Here is a 19,678-nt window from a genome sequence, read left to right on the forward strand (position 1 = left end):
TCCTGCCAAAAGCCTCAGCGCCTAAGTTGATGTTTTACAGGATCCACAGAGTCATTTCAAACCCACTGTTTCACTCCCTGAGGCGGCTTTTTTTCTTTCGCAATTCCCGAAAACTGACCTCCAAAATGTCTTTCCAGTACCCGCAGGCGTACCGCGACGACGCAGTTGTGAGTAAACGTAGCTAGCCGAGTAGCCTAGCGTGCTAATAAGCCGGGATGCCTAATCATCATGCTTTTTCATTCATCTGAATGGGGCGTCTGCTTTGTTAGTATGCTAGTTAGCTTAGCCTGCTTTGGGCTGACTTTGTTGACACACGCAGGGGCAGCCTTAACCACACTGTCCTTAAATTATTGTGCTGTCGGTTTCCTTTGCTGTGTGGTTAACGGTTTTGACTAACCTAGGCCTGACAGCTTGGTAGCAGTCCGTCTTGTGTATTTTCTTTTGTTTTAGCTACACCTGGCTAACTATTCGTTGGCATAAATAGAGCTCTCTCATCACTGTGTCACCTGTCTGCCTTAGGTTGATGACTACCATGGCTTGAAAGTACCAGACCCATACAGCTGGCTGGAGGACCCGGACAGTGAAAAGACACAGGTACATTTGAATTATCTATCTATCTATCTATCTATCTATCTATCTATCTATCTATCTATCTATCTATCTATCTATCTATTCAATTCCAATCTGCTTTATTGAAATGACTGATCATAAATCAGTAATTATTATTAAATATACACAACATAAAAATATCAACTATCAATTCAAAGACAATATTATAGGTCATTTATCAATATAGTTATTTTTATATATTTTGACAGATTTTAACATTCAGAAACAATTATGTACAGAACTTGGCCTCTTGATGTGACAGCGCCCTGAAAGTCTCTCTCAATTCAATTCAATTAAATTGGGCTTTATCGGCATACAGTGGCAACAAAAATCCATCTCATTTTCTGTGTATTGTCATATTGAATTTAGATGTGAGTTTTTCTGATGTGCACTTGTTCAGATTTTCGGGATCTAAATTGTACTATTTTTGGAAAATTGTCTTTTATAATGGTTTGAAGATACACGTCCCTCTTGCCATTCTTTTAACAAAGTATTGGTTCATTTTGTCTTCTACAGTTGTCTTAGATAACACAATGTGCAGTTAGGATGTGGCACTCATAACCACCAACAATCTGTGTGTTGCCATGTTTAAATAAGCCTGTCCCAAGAGAAGCCATTTTTTTTACTATAGGTAACCTTGATAACTTTGCTGAGTAAAACCTGGAACCTGCTTTAGTCTTTTTAAATTATGAAAAAAAAAAATTTACACTGGTTTTATTCACTAAAAAGCTATTCATATGAATCGATACTGGAGCTTAATCATGGGGCCGTTAATAACATTTGATGTGTAAAAAAAAAAAACCTCTGTGTGTTTTCCTCCTTTCCACCAGGCCTTTGTCAGCGCTCAGAACCAGCTGACGTTGCCGTATCTCGAGTGCTGCGAGGTGCGGGACCTTTTCAAGGAGCGCATGACCGAGCTGTACGACTACCCCAAGTACAGCTGCCCTTTCAAGAGGGGTAGCAGGTGAGAACACAAGAGTCAAGTTTTAAGCGCTTCAACAGACCACATACAGCCAGGCTTAGTTATGAAAAATACCTTGAGAAGTTACATCAAAGCTAACATTGGTCATCTTGCTTTGCTTTGAATGGACCTGGTAGGTGTAACTGGCCAGTTAGATTTCTTTTTCAAGGAGTACATATCTCTGCAGACCCCCTCTTTCATTATAACCATTGAATCACCCCCTGTCACTTTTCAGGTACTTTCACTTCTACAACACAGGCCTCCAAAACCAGAGTGTGATGTACGTGCAGGAGAACCTGGATGCCGAGCCCACCGTCTTCTTGGATCCGAACACGTTCTCTGATGATGGAACTGTTGCCCTGCGAGGTATCAGAGAAAAACTGACAAACACAGCATGGAGTTGTATTACTTTTATTATTTTTTTTAATTATTTGGTGGATCTTTTTGCATTCCTGAATATTGCACTCTTTCCTCATTATATAGTATCTTGCTTTTTCCCATTAATGACCTAGACTGGGTCGGCCCGAGGGACGTCCATCCGCCACAAGTTTGACAAAATCCTGTGGGAATCACCGACTATTTCGTAGCAACATAATTATGTTACATGATATATTACAGTAATTTTTTTTTTATATAGTAGTTCCTGCATTTCAACGTAATGCCTCGGAAAAGATTGTCTGAATAATGTTTTGATGTGGTTATAACGACTGAATTTGACATGGGAGACGTCTTCATGTCCAGAAATAGCTGGTTTACAGCTAAATGATGACTTGTTACCTTCCCCTGCGGTCTTTTGGCTCACGTTGTGTTTGGTTCTCTCAGGCTATGCGTTCTCTGAGGACGGGGAGTACCTGGCGTACGGCACCAGTGCCAGTGGCTCAGACTGGGTGGAGATGCGCTTCCTGCGGGTGGAAGACGCCGTGGCTATGGACGACCGGCTGGAGCGAGTCAAGTTCAGCTGCATGTCCTGGACTCACGACGGGAAAGGCCTTTTCTACAACTCCTACCCCAAACAGGAGGGCAAGAGTGACGGTGAGGGCAACACACTGTTAGATTAGCTTTCTTCTGCTTTTATACTGGGTACCTTAATGGGGCTCTTAAAAGGATTAAAAAAACATTGAATTTAATATTCTCAAAATAAGGCCTTAAAGTATTGAATTACGCTGAAAAGTATTGAACTTCCTTTACAAAGGTCTTACATTTTTTGATGGCAGTTTTTTAAAATGCATCTGAATTCCCACTATACCCTTCCTGCTTTTGCCAGTATGGCCAGGCTGACGTTAGCATTTCATTTCTTTTAAAGTGGCATTAAAATGGCATTTAAAAGTCTTAAACTTCCCAAGGGGGGGGGGGGGGGGGGTACTCTGTTATAACTTTTTGATGTGTCACTGTTGTTTCTGTGTTCCAGTCCGCACTGTCTCTCATCGGACACATTCAGTTTCCACCAGTAGATGGCGATGATGCAAAGTCAAATCTTTTTGTCTCCCTAGGCACCGAGACCTCCACCAACCTGCACCAGAAGCTGTACTTCCATGTTCTGGGGACTCCACAGTCCGAGGACGTGCTGTGTGCAGAGTTCCCCGACAATCCCAAGTGGATGAGTGGAGTTGAGGTATGCCAGAAAGTTTTTATTTATTTTTTCTTCTAAGAATGACAACAAATGACTTCATTTTATATCCAGGTGGGATTCAGTGAGTGCATGTTATGTTACAGGTATCTGATGACGGCCGCTACGTGCTGCTGTCCATCAGGGAAGGTTGTGACCCGGTCAACAGACTGTGGTATTGTGACCTTCAGACCACTCCGAAGGGAATCACAGGTATGTGACACTTTGTTTATTTGTTTTCTTTTTCTGATGTGTGTTCCTCTGGTAAGGCTTGTTTTTTCTTCGTTTTTTTTTTTTAAATCAGCATTTTAAGTTGTTATTGACTTTGTCCTTGTACGTCTTTTGTGACTTTGTTTGGGGGAAAATAAAGGTTCTTCTTGCAGTTTTATGGTCATATTTTCATACTTGAACTGAAACTAAGGACATAACAACAGAGATAGTTAATGTCCACAATTAATTTTCTCATTTTGACTTATACTTTGCTCTTGGATCCAAGAAGTTCCCTTTTCATTCCAGTAATTGTCCCAATGTTCAGTGTTTTAAAAATAATCCTCTTGTGTTTTAGGACTGTTGCCATGGGTGAAGCTTATCGACAACTTTGATGCGGAGTACGAGTACGTGACCAACGAGGACACAGTGTTCACGTTCAAGACCAACCTGGACGCGCCGCGCTACCGCCTCATCAACATCGACTTCTCCTCTCCGGCTCAGAGCAACTGGAAGGAGCTCATCCCGCAACATGACAAGGACGTTATAGGTGAGCTGCCAAAACACTCCACATAATAGGGATGGGGCCAATATGGCTGCCACATACGTATCGGACATTGGATTGACAACTCCGGAAAAAAAAAAAAATATATTTTTTTTTTAAATCTAAATTATTTTAACGATGAAATACATTTAAATGTTAAGACCAAAGCTATGTGATATAGCACACATTAATATTAGAATCAGCAATTTGAAAGTTGAGTTCTGATGTTCTGCATTCAAACAGGTCAAAGCTGTTAAGATAAACCTGTATGCATTTGTGTATATTTGTTGTCCTTTAAAATAGAACTGCTGTGTTGCTTGAGCCTTCCTTACCTTACAAATACCACATAACCTGCACCATTAGAACATTGAAGGTGCACTATGCCATTCTCAGAGGAGGGGGATGTGTTTACATTTGACAAGCCTGCCGTTAGTTTACGAAACATACGTACTATACATGTCATTCTAAGTATTGAATAATTCTATCATTATAAGTCGAAACTAAATTATTTCGAGGCACCTGGAATCGAATGATACAATAATATGTTTGTAGACAAAAATGGGCCATGCTGTCAAAAAAAACAGTAACTTTTCAGGTAGCTTTCTTAACTTCAAACAGTGTTTGAAGGAGGAATCCAATTTCCCTGTGAGGAAAGTTTGTGTATTCCGTTATGAGTATATATACGTTAGAAAACATTGACTTTTTCGACACACCTAAAGTTACAAAATGCACTTGTTTTAAAGATTGAAAATGTCTTTTGTCTCCCATGCAGTGTTTGCCACCTGCACATACTCCAGCTTCCTGTTTGTGTGTTTCCTCCACGACGTGAAGAACGTGTTGAAAATGTACCGCCTGAGCTCCGGGGAGGAGCTGAGGAGCTTCCCCCTGGACGTGGGCTCTGTGGTGGGCTTCACGGGAAGGAAGAGGGACTCTGAGATCTTCTACTATTTCACTTCCTTCCTCTCCCCAGGTCAGATATCTCTAAACAAATTTTTTCATTTATTTATTTATTTATTTTTTGCCATTTTTATGCTGTATTGGATAGTTTGGAGAGACAGTTGAAATGGGGCAGAGAACAACCACGGTCCGGATTTGAACACGTGGTCTGCTGCTTTTATGAATATAACTGCTTGCTATGTTACGTAGTAGATTTGTTTACTGTAGAAAATAAGTTTATAAAATGTCCAGAGTACAGTGGGATTAATAATGCTTTAGATTATTTGATCTTGTTTTATTGCTCGTGTATTTCCCCCCCCGCCACCCCCACATATTTTCAAAGAGAAGTTGACCATGACCATGTTTTTTTCTTCCTCCTGCCTCCAGCCATCATTTACCACTGTGACCTGACCAAGGAGCCGCTGCAGCCGCACATCTTCAGAGAGGTCACTGTCAAAGGCTTCGATCCATCTGACTACCAGACCACCCAGGTATCTACAATAATGACCTTTTGACATTTGTCTCTGCACCTTCAATGTTTTTCTGCTTCCTTCCTGATTTTAAAAATGTTCTGTCCTAATAACTGAAGAACTATTACTATTAGAAAGTTAAAGAGAAACATTTGACCTGAGCCTGAACCCCCGACCCATTTCTTAAAGTACTGACCCCTGTGTATAACAGGTAGTCATTGAGTGGTTAAGAGAAAAAATCAGCTGAGGTGTTTGCTGGACTAAAGGTCATATTCATCAACAACATTATGGCATTTTCCTTGTTGTATTTCTCCAACCTATCTACTAGGAACTTCAAAATGTTTATGAAACAGTCAAATCTTTCCTGCGATGATCAAACATTTTATGATATTTACTATTAGTGCCTTTGCACGGGTCCGTTTTTGCCCCTTGAACAAAAGCACGCTTTGCCCCAGGATAAACACTGCTAAAGATCATTGTATTGGGTTAATAGCACATATTCATTGCTCCCATCTATGCCTATATGATTAGGCACTCCCTGTCATTTCCCGGCTCGGTTTCCAGTCCTATTTGTGTCACTGATGCTGTGTCCTTCTCCCTGTTGTTCTGCCAGATCTTCTATCCCTCCAAGGACGGCACTCAGATCCCCATGTTCATCGTTCACAAGAAGGGCCTGAAGCTGGACGGCTCCCACCCGGGCTTCCTGTACGGATACGGAGGCTTCAACATCTCCATCACGCCCAGCTACAGCGTCTCTCGGCTCATCTTCGTCCGGCACATGGGCGGGGTCCTGGCCGTCGCTAACATTCGAGGAGGGGGAGAGTACGGGGAGACCTGGCACAAAGGTGAGGGGGGACACAGTTTATCAGTCATGGGAGACAGAAGTTATGCACTATGGCTTTAAATGAGGCTGGTGTGTATTTTTTTTTAATTCAGCTGCGGTCTTTAGCAGCCGCTCAACAATTAACATGCTTTGTGTTTTTTTCCCCCTCTTAGCTGGCATGTTAGCCAACAAGCAGAACTGCTTCACAGACTTCCAGTGTGCGGCCGAATATCTCGTCAAGGAGGGATACACTTCTCCCTCCAAGCTGACTATCAACGGAGGCTCCAACGGTGGCCTGCTTGTAGGTCTGTATGCTGCTGGTTTGAACAATGTTTTATTTTATGAACAGTTTGAGGTTTATTCTAACAGTGGTGATTCCCTGCTGTGCTCTGACTGTGTGTCTCTCCTCTCAGCGGCCTGCGTGAACCAGAGGCCCGAGCTGTTTGGCTGTGCTGTCGCTCAGGTCGGCGTCATGGACATGCTGAAGTTCCACAAGTTCACCATCGGCCACGCCTGGACCACAGACTTTGGCTGTGCGGAAAAGAAAGATCAGTTTGATTGGCTCATCAAGTAAGTGCTCAGTAGCCAGATTGTATACAGTGTTTACAATGTAAAATACACAGCATGTTGAAATCATTATAAACCTCCTTTTTGACACATTTTTATTGAGTAAGTCTTTAGCTGTGGTGATATGGGATGATTGAAGTTTCCCCAGTTCCATTCCTGTTTTCATCACTTCTGTACTGAAACTAATTTTGGGTAATTTTATATATATATATATATATATATATATATAGATAGATAGATAGATAGATAGATAGATAGATAGATAGATAGATAGATAGATAGATAGATAGATAGATAGATAGGTAAAAGTGTATTGATTTTTTTTTAATGAGCTTTACGATGCTCCATTACTGCTGTCAAACAATGCATGCAGTGCTTATTATACTATATATAATTGCAACAGTCTTGATTTAATGACATCAAGGAAAGGCCCAGGAAGATAAAACAATCAGAACTACCCACACAGCAGCAAAATAATCTTTATCTGAACTACCTGATATCACTTTGGTTGAAAATTGCTATTTCATTACATTTTTACAAAATAAAGTAAGATGGAAGATGATTCACCAAAACAATAGAGCTGAAATGATTTGTTGAATAACAAAAGTATTAGGGCAACATATAAAAAAGAAAGAAAAGCAAAGCAGTCATTTTTGAAGCAAAAATATCAACTATGAGGGCCCTCATGGTGTAGTGGTTAGAGTGCCCTCTAATAGAGGCTCTGTCCTCATTCAGACCACAGATTTGAATCCGTGGTCGTTCTCTGAATGTCATTCCGACTATGCCCCATTTCATCTGTTTCTACAATGTCTAATAAAGCATAAAAATGCCCCTCCTTCCCCCCCCATAAAAAAATCAACTATTCTCTATTATCTTCATCTCAAATGTGAGAATTGGCTTCTTGTCTTTGTCACGTGAAATTGTAAATTGTGTATATTTTTTGTGTGGTTTTGGACTTATGGTGGGATACAAAAAGAGGTATTTGAAGACATTCTAAAGTGACGGATCTAATCATTTACAATAGCATCTATCCAACCAATACTTTGTAGCCCTCACCAACATATGTGTGCTCCTATTTCTCCACACGTGTGCTAATGTCTCACCTCCGGGCTTGCTCCCCTCTGTCCACCAGATACTCCCCTCTCCATAACATCCGCATCCCAGAAGGCAACGGGGTGGAGTACCCGTCCGTGCTGCTGCTGACCGGTGACCATGACGACCGCGTGGTGCCCCTCCACTCCCTCAAGTACATGGCCACGCTGCAGCACATCGTGGGCCGCAGCAGCAAGCAGAGCAACCCTCTGTTCATCCTCGTGGACACAAAGTCAGGCCACGGAGCCGGCAAGCCCACCAGCAAGGTCATCCAGGAGGTGGCCGACACCTACGCCTTCATCGCCCGCTGTCTCAACATCTCCTGGGTCAAATAACCTGCCCTTGGCCCGCCCCCTCGTTCCCACACTGCTGCTGTTAAAAGTATGTGTGGGCTTTTGTTTAGTCATCTTTTTGGAATACTGTTCATATTAGCTGTTCACATGCGTTCGTCATAATGTAAAAGGTGGAGTCAGCAATTCTGGAGAACAAAAATTGCTCTTTTTTTTTTTTTGGTCAATCAGTGAATATCTCCTCACCATCGGCTACCTGTCCGTACTATGTGTGAACTGGAGTAGAAAAAAAATCAGACTAGGCTCTGGAAAGGAGCATGTAAGCAAAGGGTATGTTAACAAAGGAGGCCCAACGAAGCTAGCAACATGACTGTTTATAGAGCCTAGGCTGTGTATTGTCATTGGGGGTTTTTTCAGCACACACCGTACGGATAGGTAGCGGCTAATGAGGAGACATTCAGTGATTCTGACAACAAGCATTCTCCAGAATTTCAGACTCCACCTTTTAACTCACGGTTACCCGGCAACCATAACTATATCCGTGAATTTTTTTCTTTTCCTTTTGTTTATGTATTTTTGTCCCCCCCCGTCCTCCCCCCGCCCCCCCTTTCCTTTCCCCAGTGTGAGCCTGTCAGGACACAGTCATCAGGATCTCACACAACTACAAAGCCCAACATGCAGCACTCACAGCTTACACACCCTCTCCTGTAGGCCATGTTTGTAGTCCTAACCGAACAAAGAGAGACTACATTACCAGTGTGAAACGGGAAAGGGGTGTACCTTCACGGTTACGCTAATCAGCAGTTAGTCATGAGGTCAAAGTGGCAAAAGTTAGTTTGTTTTTGTGTCCTCTGGGTGCTTCAACAGGGACGGATGTTATTTATTTTGTTTGTGCACAGAATGGATTTCTGACGAGACAGTCCATGATACTGCAATTCAACAGTGTTACTGCGGATGCCAGAGCAGAAATTTGCAACAACAACAAAAACATTGCATGATGTGTGCATGTAAAAGTGTGTGTGTGTGTGTGTGTGTGTGTGTGTGTGTGTGTGTGAGTGAGAAAGAGTGTTTAAAAAATATCAGTTCCCATATTTCTTTCAGACTGACTTTCTACCTCTTGACATGTGCTGATCGTTTGCCTTTTAAAGGGAACAGAACACAATGCGACAACTACAATAAATCAACTTTTTAAACAGTGAGCAATGTTCATTCTGTCAAGATTTACATTTAAAGGATTTTGATTGAAAAAATGAAAGCTGATAACAACTCGTGTCGAATCCAAAAAGAAGTGCATAATGAAAGATTTTTTTTAAACAGAAGAACACTATGTTTCCAATCAGTTTTATTTAATGTTTGTATTTGATGAATTAATTTTCATCTGCAAAAAAAAAAAGTCCTGTTTACAGACAAGTATTGTGAAGTGACTGCAGGGGCACCTGAAGCTGATGATGATGATGTTGTTGTTGCTGTAAATGTCAGTGTCAGAGGCCTCCACCAGGGGGCAGTCACTCTGAAAATGACCAACACGTGCAGCAGGAGCAGAAAATGAGGGTGGTCTGACAGAGGGCCCCATGTGGATTACTCAACATACATGTTCTGCACACAAGAGCTTCTCTGATGTCCCTCTGTAGTGTTTATTGAGGGAAATATTAGAGCCCAATACACCACTACTTTACATCTTATTCTCCAAACTCATCTCAGAATGGAAATGTTAATCGCCAAAATAAAGAAGGATCATTTTTGTAAATGTTATTTATTTTTACACTTTCAACAAAATTATTTTTATAACATGAATTGAACATTAAAATCAAGCTATAGGCTATTACTACACAATTTAAACATTTAAAAAAAGTAAAAAGAAAACCACTTGTTCCATTTTAGGCTATTCAGCTGGTCATTTCAGATACAGCCAGCGGGAAAAGGCTGTACGTTGTGGACAAAAGGAACCATGAAACGAGAAATTGGATACAAACTCTGTCGGCAAAGTGATGAAAATATTTATTTGTATTGGTGGTTTGTTAATTGTCAAGGCATCAAGAAGTCTTAACAATATCCTATCATTCTGACTATCAACACACACATGCTTTACTTCTTTCTTATTTAATACACTTTGACCTGGACAATGCACAATTTTCAGAAGGAAAAAAACATTAATTATATAGAATAACTTTTACAACCGCATGAAACAATATATAGACATTGATAAAGTCTAAAAAGTGAGAAATGCATATATGTTTAGCTTTTTTAACAAAATTAGCACAGCTGAAATGTGTGTTACATTTATCTTATCCCAAATATCTGAATTAACCTAGAATAACAAACTTACAACATTTGGGATTTTAAGATTTGGATGACAATATTCAGATGATTAAATTCCACAAAATGAATCAGAAACAGAATGGAGTTTGAATGGTCTAGTACGAGTCAACATAGAAGGAATTTCACTCCAGGTTTTAGTTGCTCTCAATAGTGGGCTACACAAACTTCCAATAGCACTAGAGATAAGGAAATAAATAGAATACATTAAACATACTATTAGGCCTACATAAAGTTGTAAAATGTCCTGGTAGAACAACAACTTAATTCAGGGCAGGACATGTAGCTGTGTTATGCATGTGTAGCCTACATATAAAGGTGCATATTGTTTTCTCAGTATATACTAAATGGTGAAAAAAGAAAATCCGCAAAACTAAATGATTTATTTGTGTTTGCTAGCCTAAGTTTAATTTCTAAAGTTTAACAGTTGACTATTAATAATAGGCCTACTTAAAACTAAATTCTCTTTTTGAACTTTTCAGCTGGACACCAATCATCTTATTTTGGTCTCTTTGGGACTCACTGAAAAACGTCCACAGTAAATAGATAATAAGCCTATGTAGGACCTACAGTAAGAATAATTAAAAAAACACTCATTTAAAAAATACAGTCAAAATAAAAGTAATCAATTTAAGGTTTGGTCAACTCTGCATTTGGGGGTTGACCTGCAATGTCTAAAAATAGACTAACTTTCCAGCCAACAAGCACAGTAAACACAGGAAATGAATAATTCAACAAAGATGACAGGATTTGATCACAAAAGGTGACGTAACTAAAACATTGGCTAATTGGAACACTGAATGATAAAAACGCATTTAAAGCAAAATCTCAGTCTCTATTGACGCATCTCGCAACGAAAAATAGCTAGGCTATTTAGGCTACTGTAGCCTAGGCCTATATCCTATGTGCGAGCACGTGTGCGCGTGTGAAAGAATAATTAACCAGCAGAGGGCGCATGACCCCCCTGCCGTCACTGAGACTGTGCAGCCTGATGTGTCAATAGGACTCCTGTCATAAAGGCCAAAAGAGGTTTAAAACCAAAATTTTGTTCACATTGTTTAACTGGAGCAAAGCTGGGGGGGAGGGGGGCATATAATAAGGCAGATGTGACCCATGCATGCCTATTGTGTGACATTGAAGGTTATATTTTTTTTAACCGTTTTTAAAGACGTACTTACAGTTGACGGATCAGTTAAACATCTTCAAATCAACTTGTGTCCTGAACTATCCTTTCTTTATATGTCCATGGAACTATCCTGTGAAACTGGTGCAGCGGGTCCTAATCTCTAATTGGCCGAGACGTTTGAGGGCGTTCTAAAATACCCAATGAGCCCACACCTGTGTGGCCACACTGAAATATTAATGCGCCAATCGGAAATCGCCACACATCTCAATAGGCCTACTCAAGAACAATTTTACTGGGCGGAAGAGCAGTGATGAAACAATTCTACAGCTAAGCCTACAAATCAATATCATTGGACTACTTTACAATTTACTATGTTAATTTGTTTAACTGAAATCTGATAGGGTAGGCTATAGGGCTGCAAATAAACAAACATCACTTAGGGTATAGGCTACCGTTTATTTTATTAGTAGGCAGCCTATAAGGCTATTTGGTATCTTTCTCTCAAAGTAGCATCCTAACAAATGGCTCACTTTTAAGTCAAGCGGGCTATTTACCTATAGCCTACTGGTGATTTTTGAGAGATTTAGAAATATTTAATCTTAGTAGTAGAATTGATTGTGAAATAGCCTACTGTATAAGGGGAGGGTTGTGACTTGTGAAGAAGTTTTGGTTGAAGGGCTTAAAAAAAGCAATAACTTAACTGATGTTATGAAGTGGTTTAATTTCTCTGTATGATTGATGTTCTAGTTCAAGGTAGCCTACATCATTTAATATATGCCAATGGAACAATATTTAAGAAATAGGCCTACACTTCAAGCCCAAAGACAAAAATCAATTATAATCAATTAGCCTACATCCCCACACTTATTTCGATTCAGCTTCCAATCACTGGTCACAAGGCTGATGTGATAGACGAGCAGTAGGCCTAAAGATGTCAGATCATGGGAGAAGGTTTGTAGGTTACATCTGACAAATATAGCCTAACTGATAGTTTTACATTAAGGTTTAGGCTAGGGTAAGATATAGGCTATGTGCTCTCAGACAAACGCTGTATCGATACTTCATAGCAAATCTTTGTCATTGATTCAATAGTTGTGAACTGCTTGTAAACAAGCTGGGTGGGGGTGGTGAAAGTAGGCCTTTGGATCTTTATCAACAGGAGAGAAAGAGATGGGGGAAGGCCTGGAGCGTGATGGGGGAGGCCCGTAGGGGCCACATGGTTAGAAGAGCCATGATAATGCTCTGAGACCCGCAGGAGACATGGTTTGAATTCACCAATGACGCAACATCTTGCTATGGCTTTTTGAGAAAGAAAATATCTTCTTTTGCATCTTAGAGGACTAGAGATGACCGACACTGCCTCGGATCTGAGAAGCATTTTTGGGGGTGAAAAGAAGAACGGACAATGAAAAATGTCCTTAATCTACGAATACTTTCTTAGATGGTTTTCCAGATGTGTGGAATCAGTTGCTCCACTATTACCACGTTTAAAAACAACCCTCTCTCCCTCTCTTTCTTCTCCTCCTCGCGCCGCTGTAGCTTCTGTTACAGTGTCACTATAAAATATTCATCCATGGAAAATCTCTTTGATTCCAACCGGTCACTTGGCCTCGTACGACGGGTTAAAGTCAGCCTAAACATGTCATTCAAACTAGAGCGTCCGAGCGCAGGCATCAAGTAGGCTACAGACTCAACTCCACTTCCCCTCCACGTTTTTTTGCTCCAATAAAGGGCGGATAGACGCCAGGAGAGACGTTTGGTCTGCCTGTGCCATCTGCACTCACACGCGGAGAGGGGGAAAAGGGAAGCAGGATGTCCTCTGACTCTCATGCAGGTGAGCCCCTAAAATATATATACTTTTTTTCATATAGAAAAGCTCTTGTTTAGAAGACTACAAGTCATTTTTCTTCAGCTTACATTCTCACATAACATGGCGCTGAATGTGGTGTTTGGTTTCTGACTGTGTTCCCCTCATGTGAAGCGGTGGAACCTGCTTTCCATTGACCTGAAATGACCGGACTTTTAACAACGTGACAGAGTGATGGATCGGCTCTTTTATGAAGGCCATTCAGGAAATAATCAAGTTAAAGATGCGCACACTTGATTCGTACTGAAGCCTATGATTTAAGGAAAAATAGGCTATTTAAATACAACACTTATTACTTATTTATTAAAAAAATAAACTTTAATTTCACAAGGGGAAATAATTGAAGTGTATGATTGGAAACAAACTAAAAGTTATCGAGCAGTGTATAGTATCGCTGTCGACCGCTTTAAATTCATTCGAAGGATATTATAGGACTATAACCTTCGTTAAGGAAATGCATCGATTAGGGCTATAAGACAACATTCCACAGGCTGCGTCTGCAATGGTGAGAAACTTTAAACGGTTTAATGATCTCAAGAAGAAGCTAGTAAAAAAAGGAATACTGACCGTTCGAATCGAAGCCGAGAAATGAAACGAAAAAAATAAATCGGAGAGTTGTAAACGGATATTTTGTCCCTTTTGTGCGCAGTTTTTTGGCGCATCGGCTGCACACAGGCGCTTCTTCTCCAACCTCCCCCTGTCTCTGACGTCACCGATATTTCATTCATATATTTCCAGCCTGTTTACTCCAGTCGGAGAAGCCTTTTTTCGATAGAGAAAAAAAAGTTTACAACACGTGCTCGACCCACAAAAAAGTTTATTTTCAGAATTTTCCTCGCTGTCGCCAACTTCAAACCAACTGGAAAATGATCCTGTTGGGATCCAAAAGTGAATAGTCAATAGTGCACAGACTATGTGTCGGATTGGAAGTCCCTTTAAACCATGTATTACTCTGAAAATATGCAATTTTTTAAATCAAAGATTTAATGCTATTTTTATTTTAGTACGTTTTTTTTTTACGTTGAATGAAAAGAGAAAATGAAGAAAATGTCCCCTAAGTTTTGGGTTTTGCATTTGTGATCAAGTATGGAGCACATGGCAGGCGTGTGCTTTTCAGACACTTCCGTTATTAATTTCGTTGATTCAAAATATTCCTCAACGAAATATGTGCATATGTCCAAGGAAGAACTTTGATCAAATTCAAAAACTATGATTTTGTTCTCATTGTGCAGAGATAGAAGCACTACACTCAAATAATGTGCTTCAAAACGAAGTGCAGTCAAAAGTGGCTGACATTTAGAAATTCAAATACATAAAATTACTTGTGAAATAATCAACTTTTGCATTTTAAACCTATATTTCGTGATCCTACTCTCCAGTTCTTTGAAAAGACAAATCTGAGAGTAGATGGCCTGCTTTGCCAACACTGTCTGCACTATGTGTATACACAAAAAAAGAAAAAAAAAGTGAATGGTTGGTGGCTGGAATGCATGAAGTAAAACCACCCAAAAAATAACCCCCTCACTAAAACAGAAAGGAGAAAAGGGAGTGACAAACTCAATGAACCCCTTTGATCTGCATTGACAGCAACAGGGTAAAGGCAAATTTCCTCTGGGAGGCTACTAGGGTAACGGCTGTGGGGGTTGGGTGAGGTTAGCTAGGGTGAAGCAGTCCAAAGTCTCCTCAGAAATCTGGTATTCAAACAGCTCAGGAATCTGTCTGTGCTCGCCAGGTTAAATGCCCATAACTATCAGTTTTGGGAGTTTTGGAAAATAACTAAGATCAGACTGATTTCAGTTCCAAAAGTTCATCATTTCCCTCGTGTGCACCAATAGTCGACTTCCCAATGAATTGACTGATGCTATAGTTTGAATAGTTGGTTCAAAGAAATCAAGAATGTTATGTTTATGACCACAATTTACTGCAGTAAGCCATTGCCTATACATTATTAAAACGGGAAAATATGTTTTGTCTTGAACATCTTGAAGTGAAAAGTTCCCATATCTCCAACCTTGTTGTGAAAACTTCAGTGGCTATAGCTACAAAATAAGAACATAATGAAAAGTTAGTTTATTTGCCATTGTTTTGCTGCAACAAAATGTTTGTGTTGGCACTCTCAGACCAAACCATGGAAAGCCAGCCACACACGTTTTTCATTCTACATATAAATTGCATGCAGGCCTAACACAGATTCAAAATACATCACATCACATTACATATTTTTTGTTGTTGACGCTTTTACATAGAAGTGCATTCAACCAATGTGGATACAAGCAAGGATTGTAAGAATCAACTTGTGTGGAATATCCTGCCATTATTTTGACAGGGTTTGCACAAACCTGTAGTTTTGGTTGCATAAAGTAAGGTTGCCTCATTTGTATGACAATCTAATGATCATAAATGTGAGTTATATTCTCACACACTGGCATTTTTTTCTGATGTAAAACTAAACATAACCTCATTTAAAACTTCTCCAAAATAATTGCACACCCTTCCAACTTGACAAGCCATTGTTTTTTTATGTTAGTTATATAAAGTGTATCATAATCATGTCATCATAAGTGTGTCCTAAAAAAGGACAGTTCTCCTCCAACATATCTTTATAAGAAAATATGTTGTATTTGTTCTTGTACTCTTCTAAACAAGCAGAAAAGAGGAACAAACGATTGCCACGGCATACATAAGTTTGAAATCTATATTATCCTTTAGCATAATGGAACATACTGGTACAAACTAAACTAAACTAAACGTTTGAAACCCAAGATATAAACAACTGATGTAAACTGAACTAGTTGCACTTTAAACTCATCTTAAAGAATAGGCCAATATTATTATACTGCTGAATTTAATGTAAAAAAATACTATTTCTAAATGTAGGCTATTCACTTATAGAAAGTGGAATAAAGACTGATGAGAAATAAAAAAAAACTTGTTTGAAAAAGCCTTATCCTGCAGCAAAAATAAGTAATACAATGCTGTATTTTGACTTCTAGTTGGTTTTGATTAGTAGACGAATGTAAACTAAACAAATTGTTCCTTTACCTTTTTTTGGACAATGTCATGTCATGTAAGAAGTTAATACATTTTAGTCATGCGTTTGTTTCTGCAAATAACAAAGGTGAAAAAAGGTTGATCTAAAATGAAAACAAACCTGATCTTGCAGGGCAAAGGGAAATGAAAACATGGCTAAAGTTTGACTTCTAGTTCAAGATTCAAGATTCAAAGTGTCTATTGTCATATGCACAAGAAGAATCATGTTCTCAGTTATACAATGAAACTTGTGCAATATACAAGTAAAAAAAATAAAAAAGCAGCAACAATACATACAATTTACAAGGCAAATAGAAGCAACACATTTAAGTTAAAATAAAATAAAAGGAATGGTGCAAATCCAAGAAAGTGTGCCGTTGTGCAGAATCAAAATGTAGAATAAAAAGCTTCTAGTGGGTTGTGAATAGAAGACAAATGATTAATGTTCACAAAAGAAGTTGATCAAACATCTTTAAAGTTGCTCTCTTGTTTTGGTATTTGTGCCTCTTGAAAAAAAAAAAACATACGTGAGAAAGATTGATCTGGAGAAGTTTGAAACATCTGTATCCCGCAACACAACGGGAAATCAAAAGGATGCAAAAAGTATGACTTCAGCTGTCTGTGATAAGAGAGAAAAATGACTGATTTAAAGTAAATAAAACGGTGGTAAATGGTTTAACTTAAAGTGGATTGTAATTTTTCTGAACGTATCCCAAATCATGGTTATGTTGCACATTATTGTTCCCTTCGCAACTTTCTTTTTTGTAAAAGCTCAAAACAAACAAAAATAAATGCTCTTTTGTTCACACACTCGACAATAGTGGGGGAAAAACAATTGAAGTTTAAACAAGTTTGAAAGCCGCGAATAAGGGCAAAGGGCAAATAAAGAAGGGATTTCCAGTCAGATTTGTAGTTTAAAATAATAATTATGTAAACTAAGGTTCATCCTTAACCTTTTTTTGCAAAAATAAATAGTAAGAAAAGTTGCTCTTTGTTGGTGAATGATCTGTTCTCTGCATGTGGAAAAAACAGATAGAATAAAGAAAAAAGAAGAAAAAGAAAAGAAAAAAGGTTCAAAACAATGTTATTTTGCAACAAAGAAAATGGTGGCCTATATAGAACAACAAATCTAAAGAATAAATAATATTTTCAGTAAAGCTGAACAATGAAATTGATTTAAAGTTCTGCATTCTCTTTCCTCACACTTCTTACTTTCGTTCCCCCTTCATTTTACATTATAAATATATTTTTTAAAGGGGTCCACCCTGAGCTAAGGTGACCTAAAATCTATGATCTCTTCTCTGCATGTGAAAAGAAAGAGTTATCTAAAGTTAAAACAGGGTTGAAAACAATGTTATTCTGCAGCATAAATATTACTAAAAAGGTGGCCTTAGTGTCACCTAAAAAACAAACTCATTTGATATATATTAAATCAGTCTTATTTTAAATAAAGCTGAACAATGACAATTTTCTTTCAAGTTCTGCCTTCAAATTGTCCCCTTTCCTCACACATCTAACTTTTGTATCTCCTTCATTTTACATTAAAATGATTTTTCTCAGCCATATTAAGGCTGAGGGGACTTACACATCTCCACTTATCTCTTTGTTTTTGCTATTTCAGTCACTTCCTTTGACCAACATGGCACACCCTAAAGCCATCCATATCTAGTCAATGATTCCTGGTCATTAGCGTGCACGCATGTCAGTGAGCTGAACGGTGTGCTGATTTCCACCGACGTGTCCCTAATCAGAAAAGGTCCTGTCAGGATATGAGTGAGTGGATAACACCTGACACTGGCATCCAGCCCTGTGACCCAAACAGTAATTCTATGGCCACTGCGGAGGCCTCCTCTACAAGCATCTTCAAAAACAGGGCCTTTTTTTTTTTTTTTTTTTGCGCGGGGGGCTGGTGGATGGATGGGTTGGGGGTAGGGGGAAAGGCTTGTGAATTCCGCAGGGTGGGCTCTTTTAGCTCCGGTGGGTGGAGATGGGGCTTGTTGTTGTTTCATTCCTTCCAACGTGTTTTTCCCCCTTTCCCTCATAGCCGCGAATAACCCCTTGAGAAACCGATTCCCCCAAGGGCATGCTGGGAGATAAGATGGGAAAGTTTCCCAATCGTCCTGCTATTTTTTAGTTTTTACCAGGGCTTGTTGTTATGGATTGAGAAACTGCAGCTTCATGGTTAGGGGGCTGCACTCCTCTGTGAATGCTTTATAGAGCTTGAATATGCAGTAAGACTTGGACTGGATCAATCATGAGCAAAATGTGACTTCATCCAAGCTTCACTTTTGTACATTTTCATTATGTATATTCTTAGCATTTCACATGTAGTAATAAGTGTAGACAATGTGTCAAGTAGATCAAACTGAAGCACATGAAGTAGTTGAAGATAAAAAGAGGTTAGTATCAACGTTATACAACTTTTTCTGAAGTTGTACTAATATTGGCAGTTTTGTCTTTCTTTCTTTTGGACCACCTATAGTCTTCACAAGTTCTCACTCTATCTTAATTATTTTGTAATCCAGAAAAGATACATTTGAAGTATTTCTGGGAAAAAAGAGTGGCTTCTCTCTCTTTAGGATTGATTTTTTGGGATTTTTTTTCTTCTACTGACAACCGCACATCACGTTGGACTGGACGCATGAGTTTTTCAGGTTTGTTTTTCAGAGTTTCCCAGTCAGTCACATTCCAAAGCTGTGAGTTCAGCTCTCCTCCGGTGCCCACTATGATGCTGGGAGGTATAGGCTAACTGGTCGTCTGTGAGCAACACGAGTTAAAATAAAACAGCGTGGCCATGCAAGGAGAGCCTGTTGCATTTTTTTTTTTACTCTGTATTGTATAGCTTAGTTATTAATAACTCTCAGGCAAAAAAAGGAAATGTAGGTATCTCTTGGTTGTTATTAGGCATGATCTAATTGAGCTGATTTTAAAATCAAATCATAATTCTTAAAAGGTTTGGAAATAAATAAAAACAAACATAATGTGCTCTGTGTCGCCATGTTTTGAGAGTTGACTTTGTATCTGAAAGTTTAAGTGTATCTTACAGACCATTAGGCTTTTTTTCTTATTAAGAAAACTAGCCTAAATGGTTTAAAAAACATTAAAGTTCTAGGAGATAGGCCTACTATAAAAAAAATTATGAGCTGTGTTCAAGGAATTCCCCCGTTTTCTGAGGCAAAGTTTCTGTTTAGAAAGTAACATTTTATGTAGGAAGTAGTATTATGTCCACGTCTG

At 39.1% G+C, this 19,678-nt stretch overlaps 1 protein-coding gene across 2 annotated transcripts; it reads left to right on the forward strand.

The window, feature by feature from the left end:
* The first annotated feature begins 8 nt into the window (after window positions 1-8).
* On the forward strand, window positions 9-9,699 carry prep (prolyl endopeptidase). 2 transcript variants are annotated; one of them, XM_080047412.1, is made up of 15 exons: window positions 9-167; window positions 520-594; window positions 1,440-1,573; window positions 1,806-1,936; window positions 2,393-2,602; window positions 3,061-3,182; window positions 3,284-3,389; window positions 3,742-3,933; window positions 4,700-4,897; window positions 5,251-5,354; window positions 5,947-6,178; window positions 6,330-6,461; window positions 6,570-6,726; window positions 7,856-8,196; window positions 8,727-9,699. In XM_080047412.1, the coding sequence occupies exons 1-14, from the start codon at window positions 30-32 to the stop codon at window positions 8,148-8,150; spliced, it is 2,226 nt and encodes a 741-aa protein (XP_079903538.1). In that variant the 5' UTR covers window positions 9-29; the 3' UTR covers window positions 8,151-8,196; window positions 8,727-9,699. The 2 variants fall into 2 exon arrangements, with proteins under 2 accessions (XP_079903538.1, XP_079903537.1); XM_080047411.1 differs by having other exon boundaries at window positions 7,856-9,699.
* The last annotated feature ends 9,979 nt before the right edge of the window (window positions 9,700-19,678 follow it).

The sequence above is a fragment of the Ammodytes marinus genome (assembly GCF_949987685.1).
Source record: "Ammodytes marinus genome assembly, chromosome: 19".
In the NCBI taxonomy this organism is placed as follows: Eukaryota; Metazoa; Chordata; class Actinopteri; order Uranoscopiformes; family Ammodytidae; genus Ammodytes; species Ammodytes marinus.

Bases quoted from the DNA above. Each gene is read 5' to 3' on its own strand.
- prep (XM_080047411.1), top strand. From the start codon at position 30: ATGTTTTACAGGATCCACAGAGTCATTTCAAACCCACTGTTTCACTCC. The intron at 3,934-4,699 runs GTGAGCTGCCAA...TCTCCCATGCAG, and splicing joins ACATGACAAGGACGTTATAG to TGTTTGCCACCTGCACATAC. The intron at 6,462-6,569 runs GTCTGTATGCTG...CTCTCCTCTCAG, and splicing joins CAACGGTGGCCTGCTTGTAG to CGGCCTGCGTGAACCAGAGG.